Source organism: Equus quagga, chromosome 1 (genome assembly GCF_021613505.1).
Source record: "Equus quagga isolate Etosha38 chromosome 1, UCLA_HA_Equagga_1.0, whole genome shotgun sequence".
NCBI classification, from domain to species: domain Eukaryota; kingdom Metazoa; phylum Chordata; class Mammalia; order Perissodactyla; family Equidae; genus Equus; species Equus quagga.
The window spans coordinates 99843854-99867306 of NC_060267.1; the positions used below are offsets into that span (position 1 = coordinate 99843854).

Sequence of the window (23453 nt, forward strand, 5' to 3'; positions counted from 1 at the left end):
AGAGAAGGAATGCGAGTACCTTTTATCTGGTGCTATGAATCAAATAGAATAGGATATGTTTTTCCAAAAGGTTTTTAGGGTAAATGGGACAGTTTCTGCTTTTCAAAACAATCCATCTGGGGCCCTTGGCCAAATCTTGGTATCTTGGGCATAGGTGGAATGTTTCTAAGGCTGAGGACAGCCCAGACCACAGGGGTCCCTCAGGAGTCTCAGCCCCAAGAAGGTCCCACCGCTGGCAACACTTCTAGCCTCCAGGCTCCTGCCCATGCTGGCTCCTGCTCGCACTTGGCTTCAGCCCCAGAAAGCACCCAGGCAGGTGCACGGGGCCTGGAGAGCAGGAGGAAGCCTCCCCAGTTTCTCCTGTGGCACCCGTGGTGACCCAGCATGCTGGAGGCTGGGTGAAGCATGGATCCTGCTTCGAAATGCTTCCTGAGATATCTCAGGAAGAAACTCTGTCAGCCCTTCTGAGGTCATCTCGGAGAGTCTGGTCTTTAACATGCATGCACGCACACCCCTCTTTCTCTCGCTTTTACACAGAGGCCCAGCACCTTCCTTGCATAGGCCCTGGAGAGTTGCTGAGCAGGGGAGGGAGGCCAAGGGGCTCCTGGCCTGAAGGGAGTACCTGAGTGCAGGAGGCCTCGGGGTGGGAGAGTAACCCTTCAGTCTTTCCCATGCTCAGTTCCTTGGAGAGGAAGCTCACGTGGTGACGGGAGTGCTGTACCGGCTGTTTCAAGCGCATGTTCCTTCCTCTCAGCCTGGGCCTCCACAAAGAGGGCAGGGGCCTCCAACTCTGCAGCAGAGGCCTGGCCACAGGCAGCAGGGAGCCAGAGGAAAATGGGGACTTCTGTTGGGATAGAAACCAGAGAGCATCATGGAGGAGGGGGCACTGGGGCTGTGGAGTAGACGCGGGCCAGGCCAGAAAGGGGGCTCTAGGCAGAGTGAGAAAGGCCTTGGGCCAAGTGGAATATGCATGTGCAGAGGGGTGGGGCGGCAGAGCCCAGGTTCTCAGAGACTCCTCTGGGAGGGGAGACTGGAGAGAGATGTAGGTTCTAGAAAGCCTCGATGCAGGCTCAGGAGTGGATGTCATCTTCTCGGCCTGAGGTGTCCGTGAAGGCTTTCATGAGGAGAGTGCCGCTGGCCATCATTAGACAAGTGCTTGGGGACAGGCAGAGCATGGTGGCCACAGGGAGGCAGTTGCAGGCAGGGCGGTTGCAGATTCTCAGCTCCCTCTGCCCTGTGAGTTCTGTGACCTTGGACGGACAGCCCATTTCTGCTGTACGTCCATTTCCACATCTGTCAAGTGGAGAAAGAGTCTGTCTTGCGTTGCTGCTGTGGCGCTAAGCGTGTTGATCCACTTAAAGCACTCGCAGCAGCCTGGCACACAGCGCAGGCTCAGTAGGTGGTGGTGGTGGTGGGAGGTGGTGGTAACGAGGAGCCGGTCATCACAGTGGCTCCAGTACATCCCATTATCAGTAAGGTGGGCAGATCTGGGGGGGTGCAAGGGGCCATGGCCTCTTCCAGCACGCACTGATGCTTTCTCTCTCTGGGGCTGGGTGGTGGGAACAGGTGATGGACGACTACAGTGTGATCGGCCGCTCCCTGTTCAAAAAGGAGACCAACATCCAGCTCTTCGTGGGGTTCAAGGTGCACCTGTCCACTGGGGAGCTAGGGGTCATTGACAGCGCCTTCGGCCAGAGCGGCAAGTTCAAGATACACATCCCTGGTGAGTCAGGTTATTTCCTTCTGCTCATGGGCACTGTGCAGGCCCTGGAGAGATGATGGAAACGGTGCCCAGACACTGCCGGTTTGCTCAGCTCTCTAGGCTTCCTTGTACTAGTGGGCAGGGCTCAACCCACATGGCCTCGTGCTCTCTGGTCCCACTGGCTTACGGCTGGAACGCCAGTGTGGGGCCTGTGGTCAACGTCTGGTCTAAGCCAGGGTCAAGGTCTGAGTCTGAGTTCTGGTACCACTGTTCCCACCTGAGGGTGACCTGGATACATCACGTGGCTTGTCCGTGAAGTGGGGATACCAGTGCTGATCTGACAGGTGGTTTGAAGGAAGGGCATTGGTTAGAGAGATGGCCAAGGGCTGGCACACTGCCCCGGTAGCCAGTAGGGTTACCCAGAATGTGAGCTGCCACGTCCTTCTGAGACCAGCAGGCTCCGAGCCTCTACTCGGTCTGAGTTGGGACTTGTCCATGGCAGAGTCAAGGGCCTGCGTTTGCTGCGGGAAAGAGAGCCCTTGGATTTCTCTAGTTCTGCCTGCCCTTTGTCACGCCCGTTTTCCTAAGGTCCTCCTGCGCATCAGGCACGATGCCGTGGTCGTGGGAGGGGACAGACGTGAACACGCTCAGTAAGTATAGACAGTGTGCTGTACAGAAGAATAAAGCAGGGAGAGGGCCAAGACTTCCTGAGCTGACAGGGCAGTCGGGCAAGACCTCTCTGAGGAGGCGGCAGTTGGGTCAAGGCCTGGCTGGAGGTAGGGAGTGAGCGCACAGATCCCCAGGGGAAGGGCGTTCTGTGGCGAGAAGCACCCAGTGCAGAGGCCTTGAGGTGAGGACGAGCTTGGTGTGCATTTGAGGAGTGGTGCAAGCGGGGTGGGGTGTGGCGCTCCAGCGGGACTGTGCTGTAACACCTGGTGGCAGGGTAGGCCTGAGGGGTGTTTCCTGTTAGCCAGTTTCTGTAATGCACCATGAGCTGCTATCCTTGATCCCCAGCATTGTGTGATGATGGTTTTCAAACCTGCTGCAGAGTTGAAGGTTTCGGGTGAGCTCCTGTTGCCCAGCCCTCACCTCATCAGCGTGTGGCTATTCTCTGCACGCAGCCGGGCTCTGAGTTCTATGCTGTGAGGCTACAACGCCTTGGGGAGGCTTGGATCAGGTCAGCAACGTGATCTTGGTCTGTAGCTTCTTGAATAAAATCTCCAGATAGGGTTGCGCCCCGGCCCCAGCTAGGGAGCGGGAACCCCAGCTCCCTGGCAACTCACCAGGGGAAGTCAGCACCCTCCACTCTCCTGAGAGCCTGTCCAAGGGCCTGGACTCCTGATCCTTCCTAAAGCCTAGAGGGCCATGTGGCCTTTGGCCTCTCGTGAGTGAGGGCAGTGGTTGCCAACAGCCTGCTTCCCAGAGGCGCTGGCTCCATTCTGTTTGACTCTGCCCTGAGGCCTCCGTCAGGGTGGGGCTGAACCCGCCACAGAGGGAGAGACTCCCTGGGGCAGGCAAAGCGACCCAACCATCCCAGCCATGATGCTAGGCTTCAAGCTCCTGTCCTGTCCTCCGCTGCTCCTCAGCTGGTCCTGGTCATCACCTCAGCCAAACTGGGCCCACAGTACCCTGCTCTGGGCTCCAGGGAGCACATGCAGGGCATGGGCTGGGCCGGCCAGTGTCCAGACCTCGGTCCTCAGGGCCCTGGGCCTGCATCCGTGGGAGCTCTCTGGGAAGGAGGGGCGGAGGGCACTGGGAGGGTGAGTGGAGCTGCCTGGAGGGAGGCGCCGTACCGAGAGCCCTCCTGCCTCCCCCAGGCTGTTGTGGCCCCCTGGTCCAGCCGGAGGCCAGGAGGGTACCCTCGGGCTCCTTCTGGTGGGGTGCTGGGATCATGCTCGCTTTTCCCTCAGCTCCCCTCCCCTGGCCCAGGGCAGACTCAGAGCTGGGTGTTCCCAGAACAGGCCCGCGCCAAGAGGAGGCTTGTGTGGGGGCTCTGGGTGCTGGGGTGGGAGCGCAGGGAGGGAAGACGTGGGGATGCTGCTTCAGTCAGTGAGTTCACATTCCTTTGTTAGGTCAGAGCTGCCTTTTTAATAGGTCTGCTTCCTGTTTGTGGCTTTTAAGCTTTTTATTAAATATAACTGGTCAGATTCCTTCATCTCACCCACCCCCACTCCCCACCCCCACCTCCTGCTTGTCTTTTCCTGCCGATTCCTCCCGTAAAGAATTACTCTTAACCTTTTTGAAGTGCCTTAATTGTGAGAGAATGTTCGGTAAACCCGAGACATCCAGTGCCAGGCGGAGGAGGAGAGCGCGCTGCTGGCTGCAAGTTGGAGCTGCCTGGGTGAAGAAGCCCAGGGTTTTGGAGCTGTACAACTTAAGGCTGCTGGAGCAGGGAGCAGCTCGGGGGGGCCTGCCCAGGCCCCGCATCCTGGACAGGGCTAGGTTCAAGTGTCGCTTATGGTCCTCACTGCCAACTCTGCAGGATGACCTGGCAGGAAGACAGACTGAAGAGTCCTTTGGGTGTCTTCCTGCCTGCCCCTGCCCCCAGGCCCAGGTGCTCTCTTGGGCCTTTCACCTCGGGTGGCAAGGCCAGGTGCCGACAGCACAAGCAGGTGTTGAAGAGGTCAGGTGGCAGGTGATAAGGAGCGGTGGGGACTGTGGTGACCCCGAGAACTGCTACTCGAGTCCAGCTGACTTTCGCTATGTGGGAAGCTAGGCTCAGGAATTGAATTTCATCTGATTTAATTTTTATGTAAAATTTCCTGATTGAAAACTAAAACTGTCTGAACTAAACAAAACGTGCCTGTGGGCTGGGTTTTGCCCATAGTGATTACAACTCCTACTTGAATTTCAGGAAGGACACTTGCTTCCCAGGTTCACAGGTTGAAGCTGAACCGTGGTATGGAAGCAGTGTTTCCTAGAGCCATAGATGCTGGCCTCTGAGACAAGGGTCCTGACACTAGGCTCATTGCTTCCGCAGAAGTTACTCTTGGCCGTCAGAGGGGCTGGAGGGACGGCCCTATCCTGACACCCAAGTTGCCTTCCCAGAAAGTCTTGGGAAGGCCTCAGGGTTTAAAAGACCCCCATTTACAAAACTCCCTTCAGAAAGGTCATCTCTGTCTGAAGGCCTGGGAGGCTGGGAAGCCATTGTGAGATGGGTTAGGAACCCATGGGGTGGCACTACTGGCAGAGAGAACAGCTGGAGGACTTTGCCAGCAGCGCTGAGGTTCCTGCAGCAGACAGACCTCCCTGCTGCCCACGTCAGAGTGCCACTGTGCTTGCCGAGGGCTGCCTTGGTGCCCAGGGCTTTGTCACGGAGCTGGGTCTCCTCATCTCCATCTCAAGGCCTCCAGAGCAGAGGGGCTGAGTACCTCACCCTTGGTCGGTCTGGGTGTGCAGCCCCTGCCTGCCCCTGTTGGCTCCTGGAGAGCAGTCAGGGCTTCAGAGAGCTCGGCACCGTGGGGCCTGCATGTGGTTGGAGCTGCTCCCATGCTGGCAGGCTTGTGAAGCCAGTTGGCTCCCACTGCTCACCCTGGCGAGCACTGTCCTGCTGCTCCCACCCTCCATCCATATCAGTGTCCCAGGCATTGGCTTCCACTCTGAGAGGCAGCCTAGGTGACAGACTGGGACAATGGCTCCCAACAGCCCCACACATCCCACTTTGCAGGGCAAGCCAGTTCCTCGATGACTTCCAACCAGAGGAGAGTCAAATGAGAGGATGAATGGACTTGTCTCTCACGACAGCTACAAGTCACTTCTTATTGACTCTAGGAGAGAAAGTAAATGTCTGCACGCGATTTTTATCTTCTGAAACAATCTTCATAACCCTAAAATTACCCGGTAGGTTGTTATGTGCACCTTGATAGGACATGGCAAGCTTTTTGAGTGGTAGATGGTAGGTGGTAGTGGTAGGTGGCCCATCCCCAACAAGGTGTTTCTGGACCTGCCAATTTGCGTAGGACTTTCTGTCGTCTGCTTTAGCAGTATGGGTGGGGATGGCCCCCAGCGCACATGAAGCTTACAGTCTTGTCACTGGAAAACTCTAGGCCCCAAGTACCGCTGCTGTGATTTGCATCACTGGCCCTCATCAGGTGACCACACAGCTCACAGCAAATAAAACTGACCATGTCCCAGAGCCTCGAGCAGACACTCACCTTGGACAAGCCAGAGCAGCAGTGACTGAGAGCCGCAGCCACTGGTGGCCACAGCGAGGGCCTTGGCATATCCGTGGGCCCTGCCTCGCTTTCTGAGAGTCCAGCACTCCACTTATTTGCCAGAAACTTGATCTTCTTGTGGGACAGCCAGATTCTGCATCAAACCCTGAGACTCTCCCTCTCAAGTCCTGCTAATTTTCATTTAGGATCATCAAATTTTGGTGATCTTTAATAAGTGTTTAATTATTACTAATCACAACTTAATGGACTCTAGGAAGATGAGAAAAGAAAAAAAATCTGTACAATTGTACTTCCAGTGAGAATCCAGAAGGAACTTCTGTTTACTGCTCTTCAGGAGGAGCCAGCACTCAGGAGCCTGACAGCACTTGGAGGAAGCCCTAGGAAGCCCCCAGAAAGGTTGACTATTATGTCTCCCCGTTTCTCAGATGAGGAGACCAAGGCCTGGAGGATCCGAGTGCAGCCTGCCCAATGTTACAGAGTAGTAAGAATCAGAGCTGAGATTTGAACCAGAGTACCTCACTCCAGACCACCCTGCCCGAGACTCCCTGAGCCTTGGTTCGTCACGTGCAGGGCGGGTAGTGAGGTTCGAAAGCACAGCTCTGTTTCTCAGGAACTGTTGTGGTCATTCTCCTTGGCGGGCCCTTGAGCAGAGGGCCTGTGAGATCATGCAGGTGGCATGGGAAGGCTGGCGTGTGGCCCCTGTGAGACTGGCTGGACGTCAGGAGAGCTATCTCCTGCTCATCTCCCAAGGGTGTTCTGAGGAGAGTCCCTAGGCCATCCTGGCTTCAGCTTCTGCCCCTGAGCCTACCCCGAGTGGTTCAGGGCTTCGGCGTACCATCCCAGTCACGGTTTGCCAAGCCAAAGGGGATGGCTTTCCATGGAGTGGGAAATGTTTCTTGCACAAATGAATAAATGAAGGAGTTGAGCGGAACAGATTGGACTGGGATGAACAAATGGTGAAGCCAGGCCTGTGGGAGCCGAGGAGCCTGGTGCTTGGTGTGCTGTGAGCCTCCCTGGTCTGCTCCAGTGCCTGCCGGCCCCAGCATCACAGGACTCCCTCAGCATGGCCGCCTCCTGCTGACGTAGCTTTGAGGGCTCGAGTTCTTTCAAGAGAACTTTAGAGAAGAGGGCGCCCGTCCGTCCAGCTCTGCAAACTCCAGTGGAGGCTCAGGGTTGGGAATGCCAAGAGCATTCCGACAGAGTCCTGCCCCAAGGCACTGCCCTGTGGGATAGATGAAGGCACAGATAAGCAGTTCACGTCAGTATGGCAGGTCTCCATGGGGCGCATGGCCAGGAACGAGGTCGGGAGAGTGGCCATCCTAAGGCAGTCAGGGCAGACTACCCAGAAGAGTTGCTGTCCAGGCAGGGATTGGGAGGGAAGGGGAGAAGGAGGTATGTGGAGAGAGCTGGAATCAGACGTGTGATGTTCTCTAGAACCCGGTGGCCAGTCCAGCACAACCAGGGTCAGGGAAAGGAAGAGATGTGGGAAAGGCACTGGGATGGGGGTGCAGGCCCCTGGCTGCCTGCTGGGAGCCCCAGTCTCTGCACCTGTAACACGGATTTGGGAATTTTCACCTTGCCTTCTCCCAGGGTCTGGTTCCTCTCGCTGCCCCTCCATTCTTCAAGCCCCAGCCAGACCCCCTCTTCTGCAGAAGTGTGCCTGACTCCCCGGCCACCGCCCAGCACTCTACTCTTGCCCAGCGGCACTGCTGAGAGCACTTGTGCAGGAGGAGGCAGGGCTGGGAAGGCAGGGGGCATCTCCATTTTATCCGATGCAGCCCTATTCCACCAGTGAGGAAACTGAGGCCCCTGGCTCACAGCTGCACAACTGGGAAGAGCCCAGAGCTCTTCAATCTCCTCTCCAGTCCTCAGGGAGACCAGCAGTGGCCACCAGGAGCAAGGGGCACAGAGGCCTTCCCAGCTGGCTCTTCTCTCAGAGCTCTTCCAGCCCTCTTTCCCAGGACTCGGGTTCAGGAAGCCCACCCAGAGCCCATGTGTTGAGCAGTGGGCACACAGAATCACCTTTGTGTCCCAGGACTTCGAGGGTGGCCCAGTGCCTCTGTTCATTGTTCATCGGCTGTGTATTGGACCCCTCGGGCCACGCCCTGTCCAGGTCCTAGAGTGATGTCAGAGCCTGGGCTGGGGGTGAGAGGTCCCGAACCTCCCAGTTGTTTGTGGAATGAGAGTCCTGGGGCACCCCATCTTAGCCCAAGCATTCAATGGGACAGCACCACCCCTGCTGCGTCACCCGCTTTCAGTGCCTAGTGTTGGTTTAGGAGGGTGGGTGGGCCAGGCCGGGACTGCAGGGCCACCAGCCCAGTTCCTTGGAGTGTCGCCTGGCACCGCACAGGGCGAGGCCTCCAGAGTGAGGCAGCCCATGCTCCTCACTCTGCCCGCAGCCCCTTCTGACCCAGGCAGGTTGTTCCCCTCTCAGAGCTTCAGCCCCTTTGTGCTAACAAGGGACGAATAAATCTGATTTCCAGGGAGGGAGTGCAGATCAGATCACATAATCCCTGCCCGCAGTACCTGACCTGTGATAAGGGCTCCGTAAACGGTGGCTGGGGCTGTATGTTGTTTTCCTACCTGGGGTAGCACTTGTCCAATGAGGGCCCTGCCCCCATGGCAGAGCAGTGGGAAGTTACGGCAGCCAAAGCCCCCAGTTCGTTCATGCCAGGCTGCTCCGAGAGAGGTTAACCAGCCACAACCAAGCAGAGACTGTCTCTGCCACCAGGACTCCTCCCATTTATTGACCCTGGAAGGCACTTTGCATTTGGTCAAAAGCAAGGATTATTCATTTCCCTCCTGATTGAAAACAGAGCCAAATCATGAACTTATCCCTCAGGTGCCCCACTTGGCCTGAGCAGGTGATTAGTGAGTGGCTCTCCTGGGCAGCCAGGGAGGGAATGCACCTCTCTGCTTCCCCAGCAGGCAGATTGGGACGGGGCTTCCTGCCCCGTTTCATGAAGTGGCAGATTTCTCAGGGCTAAGTCCCTACAGCTCTAGGTGCTAGAAATACAGGCTGTTTTGTGTGGGCCGGGCCTGCCGGAGTTGGGGACACACTCCTGCAGTGTTTCTTGGGGACCAGCTTCCCCTGGGTCACTTGAGGCCCCCACAGGCAAGTGACTCCAGGGCTGGACACATGGATTCTAAGAGACAGCCAGGGTTGTTGTCTGAAGCCATATGGATCAGTGACCGGAGAGAGTGGGGTCAGCCTAGGGGCCCTGCAGCAGGGACAGCAGCCAGCCTGGGAAGTGGCAGGCAGGGCCCAAGGTGGAGATAATGACAGTGGCACAGACAACAGCTCTTCTGGAGGCTTCACCATGTGCCAGACAGCATGCCCTCATGTTGGCGGACCACTCGATCCACCCAGCAGCCCAGGGAGGCTGGGCCTGGCGTGCTCACATTTTGCAGAGGAGGAACCCAAACCAGCCCTGGTGCCAGGCAGCTTGCCTGAGATCGCACGGCAGGAGGAGGAGGACCGGGGCTGAGCCATGCGATGGCCAGGGCCTGCGCTTAACCACCACATACCCTGTTTTCCAAGGTCAGGGGCAGGCAGGAGGTCGTGCACTCGCCCAGCATGCGCGCTCAGCCCTTCTCTGGCTGCCTTTCTTGCACAGTGCTGGTTCTGGGTGTGCAGAATTGTGGAAGATGCAGCCCCCGCTGCGGAGTTCACAGCCCAGCGTTCCTCTCTTCAGCAGTAAGTTCATCTCTGCAGCAAGGAGCAGCGGGAAGGGCCATGAGCAGGGGCTGCAGAGGGCCCCTCGGGCCAGCCCTGGCTCATGGAGTCAAGCCTGCAGCATTTGAGTCCCTCTTATGTGTCATCCCTGTGCTAGGTTCTAGGGAGACCACAGTGAGCAAAAGCCCGCGTGGCCCCCACTCCCATGGGTTTGTGTGCGGTTGGCGTGATGTCTGCTGGTGCTGCCAGGCTGGTGGCCTAGACAACGACATTGTCTTCTCTGCTCTGGAGGCTGGGGAGACCAAGGTGTCAGCGGGGTTGGTTTCTCTTGAGGCTTCTCTCCTTGGCTTGTAGACGCCATCTTCTCCCTCTGTCCTCACGTGGTCTTCCCTCTGTGTGTGTCTCCTAATCTATTGTATAAGGACACCAGTCAGATTGGATTGGGGCCCACCCTAATGACCTCGTTTCACCTTGATCACCTCTTTAAAGGCCCTATCTCCAAATCCAGTCACAGCCAAGGGCCACTGGCGGTTAGGGCTCCAACATGTGAGCTGGGGGACACAGTGCCGCCCATAGCAGAGGGAAGACAGACGGTGTGCAGACTGTCTCCCAAGCGTCTATCTTTGGCAAACCGCATCAAACTGTGCAGGGAAGACGAATGGTGCCGTGAGAAGGTATGGCAGGACCCTCACCACGTCTGGCGTCAGGAAGCCTTCGCGAGACAGTGGCCTTGCACCAGGCCCTGGAGGAGGAGGAGGAGTCCTTTTGGCTGAGTAGGGGGAGTGTCCCAGGCAGAGGAGGGGCCTGAGTGGAGCTCAGAGGCAGGAAAGATTGGCACCTTCGGGGATTGCTGGACCCAAGGAACCAGCGGGTGATGGCCATGGAGGCAGGCTGGCAGGGGTTGCCACATGGGGTCTGGTGAGCTATGGGAGGATGTTCACCTCTATCCTAGGTGCAGAGAGGAGCTGTTGGAGGGCCTGTAGCTGGATGCAATGTCAGGTTTCCATTGTAGAAGCTCACCTGATGCTATGCATGAAGTAGTCATCCTCCCGCCAACCCCCACCTCATGGACAAGGCTCAAAGAGCTGTGCCCCACACCACCCCGCTTCCAGCCCGCCCTCCTGCTCCTCCCACGGCCCAGGCTGCGCTCACAGACGTACGTTAGCATAGTCGACAGTGAACCAGCTGTAATCCTCTGGTGATGCTGCAACGTGCCTCCAAGAGGGGCTCGCAAAGTGCCATGGGGCTGTGCGGGACTGCCCCCAAAGGGTGTGAGCAGGCTGAGGAGAGTGGAGGGAGATGGCATCAGAGACACAGGTAGGAGCCATGGTAGGAGTTTGGGTCTGTGGGAGGAAACCGGTCTTAAGTAAAAGACTGACTTGATTCAATTTGCTTTTTTTTTTTTTTTGCTGAGGAAGGTTTGCCCTGAGCCAACATCAGCTGCCAATCTTCTTCTTTTTGTATGTGAGCTACTGCCACAGCATGACCACTGACAGGCGAGTGGTGTAGGTACACGCCCAGGAACTGAAACTGGGCCACCAAAGTGGAGCATGCCAAACTTAACAGTTGGGCTACTAGGACTGGCCCTCAATTTACATTTTTAAACAATCCCTCTAGTGACACCCGGGAGAACGGTTTGAGGAATGCCAGAGGGGAAGCAGGGAGGCAGAAGGCAGCTGCAGTACTCAAGTGACTGTGAGGTCTGTAACATGCTTGCGCATTCCAGGAAGGCTTCCTGGGAGAGGCTGCATTTGAAGAGATTCTTGACCTCATCAGTGGACTTCCCCAGGCCAAGCACAGGGAAGGGAGGATGCTGTGCTCAGAGGCCTGAGTGCGGGCACATTTGGGAAGTGCAGCAAGGAGCAGCAGGAAGGCCACAAGCAGGGGCCACAGAGGTCCTGGCGGGCCGGCCCTGGCTCATGGAGTCAAGCTTGCAGGTGCAGCATTTAGTCAGAACCAGCATGGTCCCCAGGTTCCTTGCTGTGGGGGGGAGGGAATGGCTTGGAGGGGGTACAGCTGGAGGCCAGAGTCCAGTGAGAAGTGTGGCTGCAGCCTGGGGCAGGAGGGTGAGGGCAGAGGTGGCCGGGAGCAAGACTGCCAGGTGAGCCCATGCTCAGCTTTCCCAGGCAGGAGCCCCAGCTCTCGGTACCCCAAGTTGGGTGTCGCTGCTCTGTTCTAACTGTGTCCCTAAGGATGTGCACAGGTCTGCACACAGCAGAAAGGGAGCTCTCAGTCAGTGCTGCTCGGGCATTCCTGCTGGCCCTGAGTGTCAGCACAGGTGTGCACCCAGCTCCCCAACGTGGATTCTTACACCCACAGGATAGAGCCTGTCCTGTTTCCTCAGGCCTAGCTCAGAGGTGCCACAGACTGCAGCCCCACTGGACCAATTCTAGGCCATGGATCCAGGACTTAGGACCAGGTGCTTGCTTATGTCCCTCTCACGTGTTACAGGCAGGGAGACTGAGCCTTGGAAACGAGGCCAAAGACAAGCTTAGCACCACAGCTGGAGCCATGCCTGTCATCTGCCTGGCCACATCAGGCACCCGACGAAGCCAGCGCTGCAAGAAGACCCCCTTGTCCTGGCACCTCACCCTATCAGAAATGCATGGCAGCCCTGCACCGGCTGCTCCTCTAGGGGCTGCCTTGATGGGAGCTGGCCGGCAGCTCTGGCGAGCCCGGGAAGCAGATGGGAGTTAGGGCTGGGCCTCCAGCTGCCTGCAGTTGTGTACCTGATGCTTCCTCCTTCCACCACCAGCTGGGAGAGCTGGGCCTCCAGACTTCCCATGGGGCAAGTTTCATGCCACTTAAAATGCTCGCATGTGGCCCTGCCACCCCAGCCTAGGCCCTGGTCCCCTCTCCAACTGCAGCAGGTCACGATGGATAATGCAGGAGGTACAGCCCACATAAACAAGAATCAATACAGTTTTCTGTGTTTTGTTTTTAAGAAAGAAGAGTTTAAGAAACAGCAACGGTCCGTGTGGTGGATGGTGACCCTGGAGATAGTAGCTCAGCTGAGGACTCCACAGGCCGGGGCCACTTCCCAGAGCGCTCCCACCGTTCCATTTCCATTCTGGAGGGCATCTGGGACAGCTCACTGCCTCAGAGCCTCAGTTTCCATCTGGTGAAATGGGGTAACAGTCCAGTGTCCAGGGGCCGTGAGGATTAGGCCAGGGTATGAAAATGCATGGGGCTGCCTGCTGTGTGCTGGCACCCAGGCCTCGAAGCACAGACCTCTCCAGGTGGGGGCTTTGGGGCTGAGGCTGCCACATCCCAGTGGGCAGCCACCTGTCAGCTCCACACGGGAGTTACTGGGCTGCAGCACAACCATGGTGCGATCAGATCTTCCAGGTTTTCAGGAAAGACTAGGAATCTGGGTTTTTACATGAAATCTCCCAGTTCTCAAATCTGGGCCACTGCATCTGGCCTCGGTCAGTACCGGGTCCTTACTGTGCCTCCTCCGCCCGCTGCAGCCCTCACCCCCTTTCCCTGAAGGGTACACTGAGGCTCTCAGGAGCCAGATGACTGGCCCAGCAGTCCCAGGAGCCCCTAGATGGAAGGGGGAATTTCTCGTGGACACCATTCAGCTGAGAGGCTTATGGAAACCTAGCAAAGAGAAAAAGTGAACGCTTGTCTTGGTGCCAAAGGAAGGGCCACAAGGAGTCCTGAGGTTGTGGGTGTTGTCATGGTTCCATCAGTAGGCCTGTGGACAGTGGCCGTTAGGCTGTGTGTTCCCTGTGGGGTTTCAAATGAAACTGGTTTTCTTTTCCATTAAAATGTGTTCTCCCCACCCAGCTACCCAGTTGCAACTGTAGACTTTGGAGTAGATTCTCGGGCAACCTCAATAACCTGTCCTTGGGACTTCATCCGAGTTCTAGCTGGCTGCCTCGAGAGTGGCACCTGCCAGGACCAGATGGGCTTTTGCTCACAGGCTCCGGCAGGGCTGGGGCTTCTGCCTGCTCTGGGCAGCTGGAAGCAGGGTACCTTCAAGGAACAAGAGCTTTGGAGTGGGCCAGACCTGAATTGGAATCCTGGCCAGAATTTTTCTGAGCCTCGGTTTCCTCATCTGTAAGATGGGTTGTTTTGAGGTTTTCTCCACCCAACTTTTTGAATAACTTCAAACATACAGAAAAGTTGAAACAATAGTTTACTAACCACTCCTGTCCCCTTGCATTTAGCCACTGTTAATGTTTTGTTACATTTTCTTTCTGTGCCTGTGCTGAACCAGGTGAGTGCTAGTGTGAAGCTGCGGTTAGGCTGCACACTCAGCATGCCCCTTGAGAACACGGGTGTTCCTCTGTGTAACTACAATATGGTTGTCGCTTGAGAATTTTGACATCCATACGATATTATCAGATACAGTCCATTTTCAGGTTCCCCAGTTATTTCAATAATGTCTTTTAAACTTTTTTCCCGAGAATTCAGTGAAGGATTGCACCCTGCATTGGTTGTCATGACTCCTAGTTTCAAGACACTGAGTTTTGAAGAGTCTAGGTCGGCTGTTGCCCAGATGTGCTCTTTGGATCTGTCTGGTGTTTCTTCGTGACGAGGTTCAGGCTGTGCATCTTTGGAAGGAATCCCACAGGAGTGGTCGCACGTCCTTCTTAGTGCACCACATCAGGACGCATGCCACGTCAGTTTGATCATCGTGGGTGGTGTAGGTTTGATCGCTGGTTAAGGTGGTTGGTATGGGGTTCAATGAGGAGATGAAGACAGCCCGTGGCCCAGAGATAACTGGTGTGCAGCAGGTGCAGGGCCCCACAGTTCAGCCCCCATGCCCGACACGAGATGCCTCTGTGGCCTGAATGGACGAGGGGCACTGAGAGGTCCCTTTGGAAGTCAAGGATAAAGCCCTGCTCTGACAGCAGTGGGGCCTGATCTGGGGCTGTCGTGCCCCTTCCCCACAGCACCGTGGAGCTAAGCCAGGGCCTGGGGATGGAAGAGCTGCTACTTCCAAAGCCTGTGGAGTCCTCTCTCCCTCCCTTTGTCTGTCTGCTGAACCATATGCATATGTCTGTCTCTCCCATTTGCTCCAGCTCTGGCCCTTTCCTGTGACTAGCATCAGACCTGAACAGCGAGAACTAGATTCCTGCCCCTCCCGAGGGGGCACCAGTCTGGCAGAGATGACTACAGAAAGTAACAAGCCCTGGAGTAGGGACCCTCGGCCGTGGGGCCAGGGAAGGTGCAGTGACTGCACCCTTCCAGAGTGGAACGGAGGTTTCACAGCTACATTGAAGCTTCATCTGACCTTGAACGTGAGGGGGTTTTCCCAGGTAGAGAAAGGGAGGAAAGGCATTCAAGATGTAGGGAGCAGAGTATGCTAATGCACACAGCCTAGAAAGAGTGTGGCATATGCGTTGCTTATCGTAACGTGTAGGGCATTTCTCTCAAACTTTTGTATGTTACTAAGTTATTTAGTTTGGTGTGTTTAAAATGGTGATTTTAAAACTGTATTTTAAAGCAATGGAATTTTTTTTTCCCGAAGTCTTACGTGGAGTCAACCATAGTTGAGGCCCTGCGGATCCAACCGCGTTCACCTTCTATTCCAGGCCTGAGGCCCTGAACCCCGTACTTGGCATCTGGCCTTCGTCAGGTCAAGCTTCCTCAGCCTCCAGCACTGCTGATGTTTGGGGCTAGGTCATTCCTGGTGGTGAGGCACCCTGGCCTCTGCTTACTGGGTGCCAGTAGCAGCCCCCCTCTCCTATTGTGACAACAAAAGACTTCTCTAGATGTTGCCAAATGTCCCCTGGAAGGCAAAATTGCTCCCCCCAGTTGAGAACCACCCTTCCGAGTCCATGGTGGAAACCGCAGTGGGTATGCATAGAGGGACATAGTCAGAAAGCTCTCCCTGGGGGCTGGTTGGAGGCGGCGAGGCTGAAAGCCTCGAGGCTGGGGCAGTGGGTGTGTGGCAAGCAGGGCAGGGGCAGGGTGGGTGGGTTGCGATGACTCAGTACCTGTTGGGTGCAGAATAAGGAGGGATGAGGAGGGGGACATCAGAATAGACTCCACCTCAGGCCTCCTCTGGGTGCCCTGTGGCCAGCAGAACAGGCCCCCAGGGATGCCTCAGGTCACAGCCCACTCAGCCTGAGAGCCTGCACTGCCTACTGGCATGGGGCAGTGGGGCAGCGCTGTGCCTGCTTCATTCCTGAGGCCTCATCTTCTGGCACGTTCTCTGGGCATGGGGTCAGGGAGGCCCTTGCTATCTGGACCCAGCAGCCATGAGGGGAAGGAGCAGCTTTTTTCAGCCTGACGTGTGCCGGGAACACAGCACCTTACCTGGATTCTTACAGGTTGGGTGAAACTTCTTTGGGAAATATTTCTCTTTGTTTAGGAATCTCTAAAACTTTCCAATTTTTTAAGAGTCTGTAGTTTTAGGGAACGTTTGTATTTTTCTGTGTGGATTTACACTGCCTAAATAAGGTCATCGGAGTAAACTGATGATTCGTCATGACGTTTCAGGCAGTAGTTAGTGGAATTGTTGTGACTGGCTAAGTACTGTCTCTCCAGAAAGCCTTGATGTAGCGAACAACCAGCAGTCTTGAATACCTGGGAGACATGCCCAGAAGTCAGACGCTGGCCCCACGGACCACCAGGGAGCAGTCTTGGCTCTGGCTGCCCTGCCCACCTTGTGTCTTAATTCCCGGGGGCCCTGGACTGCCACAGCAGCTGTCATGCACCCCACAGCCTCAAGGCTTCAAAGACGTGTGCCGTAACAAGAACCTGTCTGTGCATCATTTCCTAGATTTTCAATTCACCACATTAACAGAAACATTATCATGTATTCAGAGAGCCTTGGTAGTTACAGTTGTTAACAAGGGGCTTTGGTTGGCCAAGGGAAATCCCTTCCCAGCCAAATGCTGGAGCGCAGAAGAGCCTGAGAGTGGAGGGCAAGGTATAGCACGGACCTCTGCAGCCTCTGCTGCTGGCCGTTACTCAGCCCTCGTGTGCCAGACTGTCCTCAGCGCTTTACATAGTTATTTAGTTCTTGCAACAGCCCTGGGATCTGGGAACTATTAGTAGGTTAAATCACTCACCCCAGGGCTTACACTTGGAGGACCCTCTGACTTTGGGGGCCACACTGCACAGCAGCCCTCCTGGAAGAGACTGCGGTTAGGACAAAAGGGAGCCAGCTCAGCATGCACTTACACAAGGTATCCACATGGACGCCTAGAATTGTACCTGGTGAGGTCAGTACTCACTCAGGTTTCTGCTGCTGCCATAGCTGCTGCTCCCTCAAGCCCCCGAGCTTTCCCTGGGCTCCTTCCTGTCAGCAGCTGTGCCTGAGAAGGGGGTGGGGGACGCGATGACAGTAACAATAACACTGGTCACTGCACCAGTAGGAGCCCTTATAGGTGGGATGTAGAGCCATCCCAAGGCTATTTCATAACCCGCGTCTCACTGGGCCTCTGCCGTACAAGTGTCCCAGTGAAGCCCTTGCACAGGTGGCACAGCTGCGCAGTGGAGGAGGAGCTGGGGTTTGGACCCCACTTTGTCTGACTGCAAAGCCCCAGCCTTAACGCTGAAAGAGGACTGGGAGGCAGTTGAGGGTAGAATTCCATGAGTTGTGGAGCCAGGCAGGCCAGGGTAGGGAGAGAACCTGGCACCGAATGTGTGGGCTCTGGGCTCACCTTGCTCTCGCCCTCCCACTCCTTGCCACTGGGCCACGGAGGCAGCTGAGTTTAGAATGGCACTTGTTGAGCTACAGGTGGCCATTGGTTTGCTCAGGCAGCTCCTGTCCCCAGGAAGCCACCTGGGTCGGAGTGTGCCACCGCTGCCAGCTAGTGAGTCAGGGACCGATGGCTCGTAGCTGGGGCTCCTGTGGCCTGGTGTTTGTTTATTTGGAGCTCAGAGCTTGGGGTTGCCCTCTGCACATCTCCAGGGAGCTCTCCTGGCAGGGCCATGTGTCTGCTGGCTGTCCATCTAGACTCCCATCCTTGAGGTGGGTCACTTCTGGATCCAAATGTCATATATTTGTCTTAAACCACTTCTTACTCATTATTAAGTCACATGGTTACATTAGAGATAAAGCTTAAACATCTGGGAGAAAAGGTCACCTATAGCTCCTCAACCCAGTGAACATGTGGTTACATCTCCTTTTAGGACTTTTTCAGGGCTTGCTTGATGGGGATGGGAAGAGCTCAGGGGCAGGAGTGAGAGTTTAAATCCACCTCCTTTGTTACCAGTTGTGATACCTGGGGCACCCCCTGTCTCTCTGGGCTTCTGTCTTGTCTGTTGAAGGATGGGGCAGTGCCCACTTTTCCTAAGGTCTTTGGGAAAACAGCTGGAAGCCGTGTGTGAAGTGCCTGGTCTAGAGTTTGCACAAGGATGACATCCAATCAGTGACAACATTGTCATTTGCATGTCTTTAAGATGTGGTGTGACACTGTGCACCCAGCTCTTACCCTCTGCTCTCTGCCTCTGACTGATCACCCTCTTGTCCATCTGCTCCACCTAGCCTGAGCTCAGGGCTCGACGTGACTTCTAGAAGTTCACTTTTGACGAGACCCTGCCTCTGGGGCGGTCAGATAAATGCCCTGGACCTCAGTTTTCCTGTATAAAAAAGGGAAGGGGAAACATTCCCCGCCTTCAGGGTTGAGGTGGCTAAGTGAGAAAATGTGTATAAAGTGCCTGGATGCTTGTAAATGCTCCATAAACCTGAGTTTCTTTCCCTTCCTCTGCCGACGGTCATTTGGGGAATCAAGCATAGGATAACATCTGACACTGAGCATTTGTGTTTCCCTCGGGCTTGATGAATGCACTAACTCTCAAATGACTCTTCCAGCACCTGGCTGTTTGGTAAGCATTTACTGCTTGTGGCTTCCATAACCCCTGCTTCCTTGCCTGCAGTCCCCCTCACCGTGGGCACAAACCTGCTTGTCACGGCAGCGTGCCAGGCACTAGCACTCAGGAAGCTGCTGTGACTGTCCCCTCTTGTCTGGAGCAGAGTCCAGAAGTGTTAGCATGGCATTGAGCTCCTCCCACTCCTCCCACTGGCCTTCCCTGCCACTCCTGCCCTCTGACCCTCTCTGCTGCATGCCACCCTCCAGCTCCACATCGGCCCACAGTGACTATCCTTTGTTCTGCTGCTTATGCTGGATCCTCTGGGCCCAGCTTAGATGCCACGTTCACCCCCACCCACCCACTGTGGTGCCATGTCCACCTCTCCACTCATTAACAGAGAGCTGTCAATCCCAGCTCCATCCCACCCCCCCCCCCCCCCCAACCTGCCCTGCTATGCTGAGGGCAGCCCTGTCTTTGTCATCTTTGGCCCACACGTGCTAGTTGCCCTTTCTTGAGTGATTCAGTGTGCCCCTGTGATGCTCCAGACGGTGACCCTACACTAAGCTGGGTAGGACTGAGAAATGGACTAGTTGAAATCTCTACTGAACCTTAACTCAGTTCGCCCATGTGGTGGAACAAGTCAAGGAGTGGGGCTCCAGCACTTTGGTGGGGTTACTGGGAGAGAGACTCTCTTTCTCCACTAGCCTTGCAGCTGGGAAGCCCACCCATGGGAGAGTGTGGCTGGGGCAGCCACCCAGAGGAGGGCTGAGCCTGGAGAACTTGTTCAATGCCCCACTCCTATCCCCAAAGCAGCACCATGCCTGGGGGCATGCACAGGCCGGCCTGAGTCATGGCTCCTCCTGGCACCGAGGGTGGCCCCTGCTTCAACCTCTGATCCCCAAGGAAAACCAGGGGCTGTTGCAAGAAGTAGCAGAAGACAGGTGTTCGTTGCAAGCAGGTGTGCCCAGTGATTGTGCTGGGCTGTCCTCACTGCTGGAGTGGCCTTCCCTTCACTCCTGACTTCGGTTCAGCCCCAGGATGGTGGGAGGTGCCCTCCTCAGGCCCCCTTAGCATGCTGGGCCAGCCTCTTTCCCTGTGCCGTCTGCACTGCTCTGGCCTCTTGCCTGTCTCCCTGGGCGCCCCCCCCAAAGGTGAGCCTCTCTAGGCTGAGGGCCCCCACTGAGTCTCCCTGTGTCTCCAGGCCCACACAGGAAGCCATGAGTAAGCTCTGCTCTGCCGGACGCTCGCATGGTGGGCTTTGAAGGACCCATTGTCTGTTCAGCTGTTGCAAACCTTCCCTTTCCCCAGTCACAGTGACCAGCCTGACTGCAAGGATAGTGTTGTTCATTCTCATCAGCCCTGGCACACTGACATGTGAGGTAGAAAAGCAAGAAGGATGTCAGAATTTGCCGCTGGCCTAACCAGGTCTCGGAAGTCTCAGCAGAGTGGGCAGTATTCATCATTCTTTGGAAACAGGAAAGAATTTCCCATCAGAGCCTATGGCAGGCTAGGTTATCATTGTGCCTCCAAGGGTTTGGTAGGTCCCCCACCCTGCAGGCTAACAGCTGTTCATCGTTGCTTGGGGAAAGAAGGCCTCTGGCCCCAGAATGCCCCACTGGCCTCTTCTGTCCCGCAGGGGCACACCCTCCCACAAGGGCTCGAGGCTGACCCCAGGCATCTGTTTCCAAATGAGATGTTTTAAGTGGTTTGAAAAAAATTATAAAACTGTCTTTTATAACCTAAAAGTAATAGTAATCTCGTTCAATGAAATTTGCATATTAAAGAAAAAAGAAGTGAAAAAAGTCTCCCATAGTCCTATCATTAATATTTTCACTTGAAGTTTAGTTTTTTTTTTTCTTTTCACTGGGAAAGATTCTCCCTGAGCTAACATCTGTTGCCAATCTTTCTCCTTTTTTTTCTCCCCAAAGTCCCAGTATGTGGTTGTATATCCTAGTTGTAAGTCCTTCTGGTTCTTCTATGTGAGCCACCACCACAGCATGGCTACTGACAGAAAAGTGGCGTGGTTCCACGCCCAGGAACCGAACCCAGGCCCCCAAAGCAGAGCATGCTGGACTTTAACCACTAGGCCATCAGGGCTGGCTCAAGACTTGTTTTTATGTAATTGAGATGGTAGTTGAGATGATATGGTGTATATGATTTTGTGTTCTGATTCTTATCAATTAATATTATTATGCAAACTTTTTTCTTCTTCCTTTTTCTGTTTTACTCCGTAGTCTACAGGGGAGATTGAGTGGTGCAGTGTTAAGAGCTTGGGCTCTGGCCTTAGGCAGAGCTTAGTCCAAATGGCAGCACCATTACTCACTCTCTAACGTTGGGTAAGCAACTGGCCCTCTCCAAGCCTTAGTTTCCTCATCTGTAAAATGGGGGTAGTGCATACACCCTACATGGGGGTGGTCTGAGATCTAAATGTACAGTACAGTGAAAAAGCACATACAGTGCTTGCAACACACACAGCGTCAACGGTACCCGACACACAGCAGGCACACAGTAACCTTAGTGTCACGTCATTCCTGTGACTGTGCAGTGGCACTGTGACAGCTGGCACCCCCAAGGCCAGACCACTGTCACTTTGGCATCTGTTGTACGTTCAGGTGTCTCCAACTTATCTCTACTGTAAGTAACATTTCTGGGAACATCTTTCTGTATAAACATAAATACAGAAACATTTATAGATTAAATATATTTAATTTATATATAATTTAGATATATAGCATTTAAATATATAAATTAAGTATAAATATGTAATATATGTATAAATTAAATATAATATTATGGACTTAAGATGGATTCTCAAAAGTTGGATCGTTCTGATTTTTAAAAAGAAAATACAGTATACACTTCAGAAGTTTTTGAAAGCTCCTGGCAAAGTGATTTCCAAAAGTATGACATCATTTTATACTCCCGTCAGCTCTGTATGAAGGTGTCTGTTTTTCTGCTACCTTGCCAGCATGGGCTGCCTGCTGTGTTATTTATCCTTGCTAGTTTGATATGTGGAAAATGGCATCTCGATGTTTTTCGTTGCATTTCTTTGGTAATTAGCAAGGCCAGCCATTTTGCTGTATATAGTTTCTTTAAAGAGATTTAGAAGAAGATAAGTGGAGAAGAGGGTGCAGCTCACAGCCAGGCATGTTTACAAATGTCAGCCAGAATTCACACTTTGGGCTCCTGCCCTGGGGTCTGAGTGACTCCTGGCTTCTGACCTTCCTATCCCCATGGTGTAAACTCTGTCTCCTCAAAGCCCTGTGCAGGTGAGGCGCTTCTGCCAAGACGGCCCTTCGTCTACTGCAGCATCCACACTTCTGGTCCAAAGGCGCCAAGACTGTCTCTCTTCCACCCAGTGCAAAGCCCTCGGTGCCGGCCCTGTGCTCAGTCCTGCACCCCGAGCACAGCCCCTGGGCCTGTCCTCGGCGCTCAGTCCCCGGGCAGGACAGCTGTGTCACGGGCAGGCAGCTCCAGCACTTGCTCTGGCCGGAGCTGTGGAGGCCAGCCTTTGAGTCTCTTGAAGTCAGGAAGTGTGTTGGATCTGTGCATCCCTGCGTCCCAAGGGCCAGGCACCGTCTGAGGAAGGCAGGCAGGCTGGCACACCTGGCTAGCTGGGGGGGCACAGAGGAGGCAAGGGGGCTTGGTGTGAGACTGGGGAAGTGGGCTGGCCCAGGCTCACCTCCAGGCATTGGGGAGCCACTGAGGGTATTTGGGCAGAGGAGGCCTGGATCTGAGGTGTGTTTGAGGATAATGATGGTGCTGGTGGTCCAGAGAGGCTGGCAAACTGCCCATAGGAGCCCCTGAGAGTTCCCAGTGAGCACAGGAGGCTCAGGCAGCGCTCTCTCTGTCCTCTGGGCCCCAGGCTGACTGCTGGCCTAACTGCAGTGCTGTCCTGCATGACAGGCTGGCCAGCCAGGGAGACTCTGGAAAACAGCTTGGTTGAGAGAAAAGAGAGTTGAAGAGAGGTGAGGGGTGAAAGTTGAGGTTTCAGAAAATCCCTATAAAAATGAAAACAAACTATCCGTCTTTCTCACTGGCGTCGTACCCCGACAGTGGCCTTTGTGGGTCTTGCCCGATGTCTGTGGAGAAGGCGGCTCTGAAACCTAATCCAGCGGCCAGCTAGCTTCTGCCAACCCCCCACCCTGCAAGGCTGCCTGTGGCTTTCAGGAAGGGACGGCCCCTGACAAGGGCCACCCTCTCCTGGAAGCCATCCTGATGGAGGAGTACCTTTCACCGAGAGCAGAGAGCACTTCGGGGTGTCTTTTTTCCCCTAAACAAATGACCAACGTCCTTCCCCTTTGGCCACTGAAGCATTTCAAAGCAATTGTAAAAATTATATGATCCCCATCGAAGAACTGTTAGAACAATGTTTATACCCAATGTTTGAAACAAAGACAATAATATTATAAATAATTGTAGATGTTGAAGATAAGCAAGAAAAAATAACATCATTAAAAGAATTTTACAAGACGGACCGTTCACAAAGATGGATGGAGTAACACAATACGTTAAAAATATCTGCAATTAACATAAACACAGTGCAGTGGACAGAAACCATCTGCCAGCCGGCCTCGCCCTAGGCATGGTCCCATGTCATCCACATGGGGCAGTGCCAAGGGCTTCTCACTGTGCCCATAGTGAGAATGGGGCCCCGAGGGAGAGGCCGTCCTGGGGTATGTGTCCTAACAGCAAATGAAGACCTATGGCCTGGAACCCATTTGGAAGGCAGTCCATGAACAAAAGGGATACTGAGGACTGGGGAAGTATTTTCTTTGGGGTCACAGAGCTTCCCCCAGGAACTCTTCCCTGACTCCAGGTAAGCTCAGGCCCCATCAGCTGTCCCCACAGCAGCCACTGCTTCTCTCAGAGCGCTTGGACACTGCATTGCTTGCCCAGTTATCCTGTGACTAAGTCCCATGGCTTCTGGTGCTTCTCAGGCCAGTTGTATAGGGAGCAAGGGGAGTAACTGGGCTCATGTTGTAGCAGGTACTGAAGGCCCGGCCTGACTGCAGTCAAGGTGTCAGTCACAGACGTTTCAGGTACCAGGCGCTTCAAGCCTCACATGTCAGCACAGCCATTCTCATGACAGCTGTCATTATCCCTGTGGACAGATGAAGAA

At 54.8% G+C, this 23453-nt stretch overlaps 1 protein-coding gene across 3 annotated transcripts in view; it reads left to right on the forward strand.

Moving 5' to 3' along the window:
• Window positions 1-23453, forward strand: part of EEFSEC (eukaryotic elongation factor, selenocysteine-tRNA specific) — a 259452-nt gene that overhangs the window by 206136 nt on the left and 29863 nt on the right. For 2 of the 3 annotated variants that reach the window (XM_046644462.1, XM_046644476.1), the window contains exon 6: window positions 1567-1723. The exons of the other annotated variant lie outside the window; for it this stretch is intronic. In XM_046644462.1, coding sequence (XP_046500418.1) covers window positions 1567-1723 — 157 coding nt within the window. The remainder of the gene's footprint in view (window positions 1-1566; window positions 1724-23453) is intronic. 3 annotated transcript variants of the gene reach the window in all.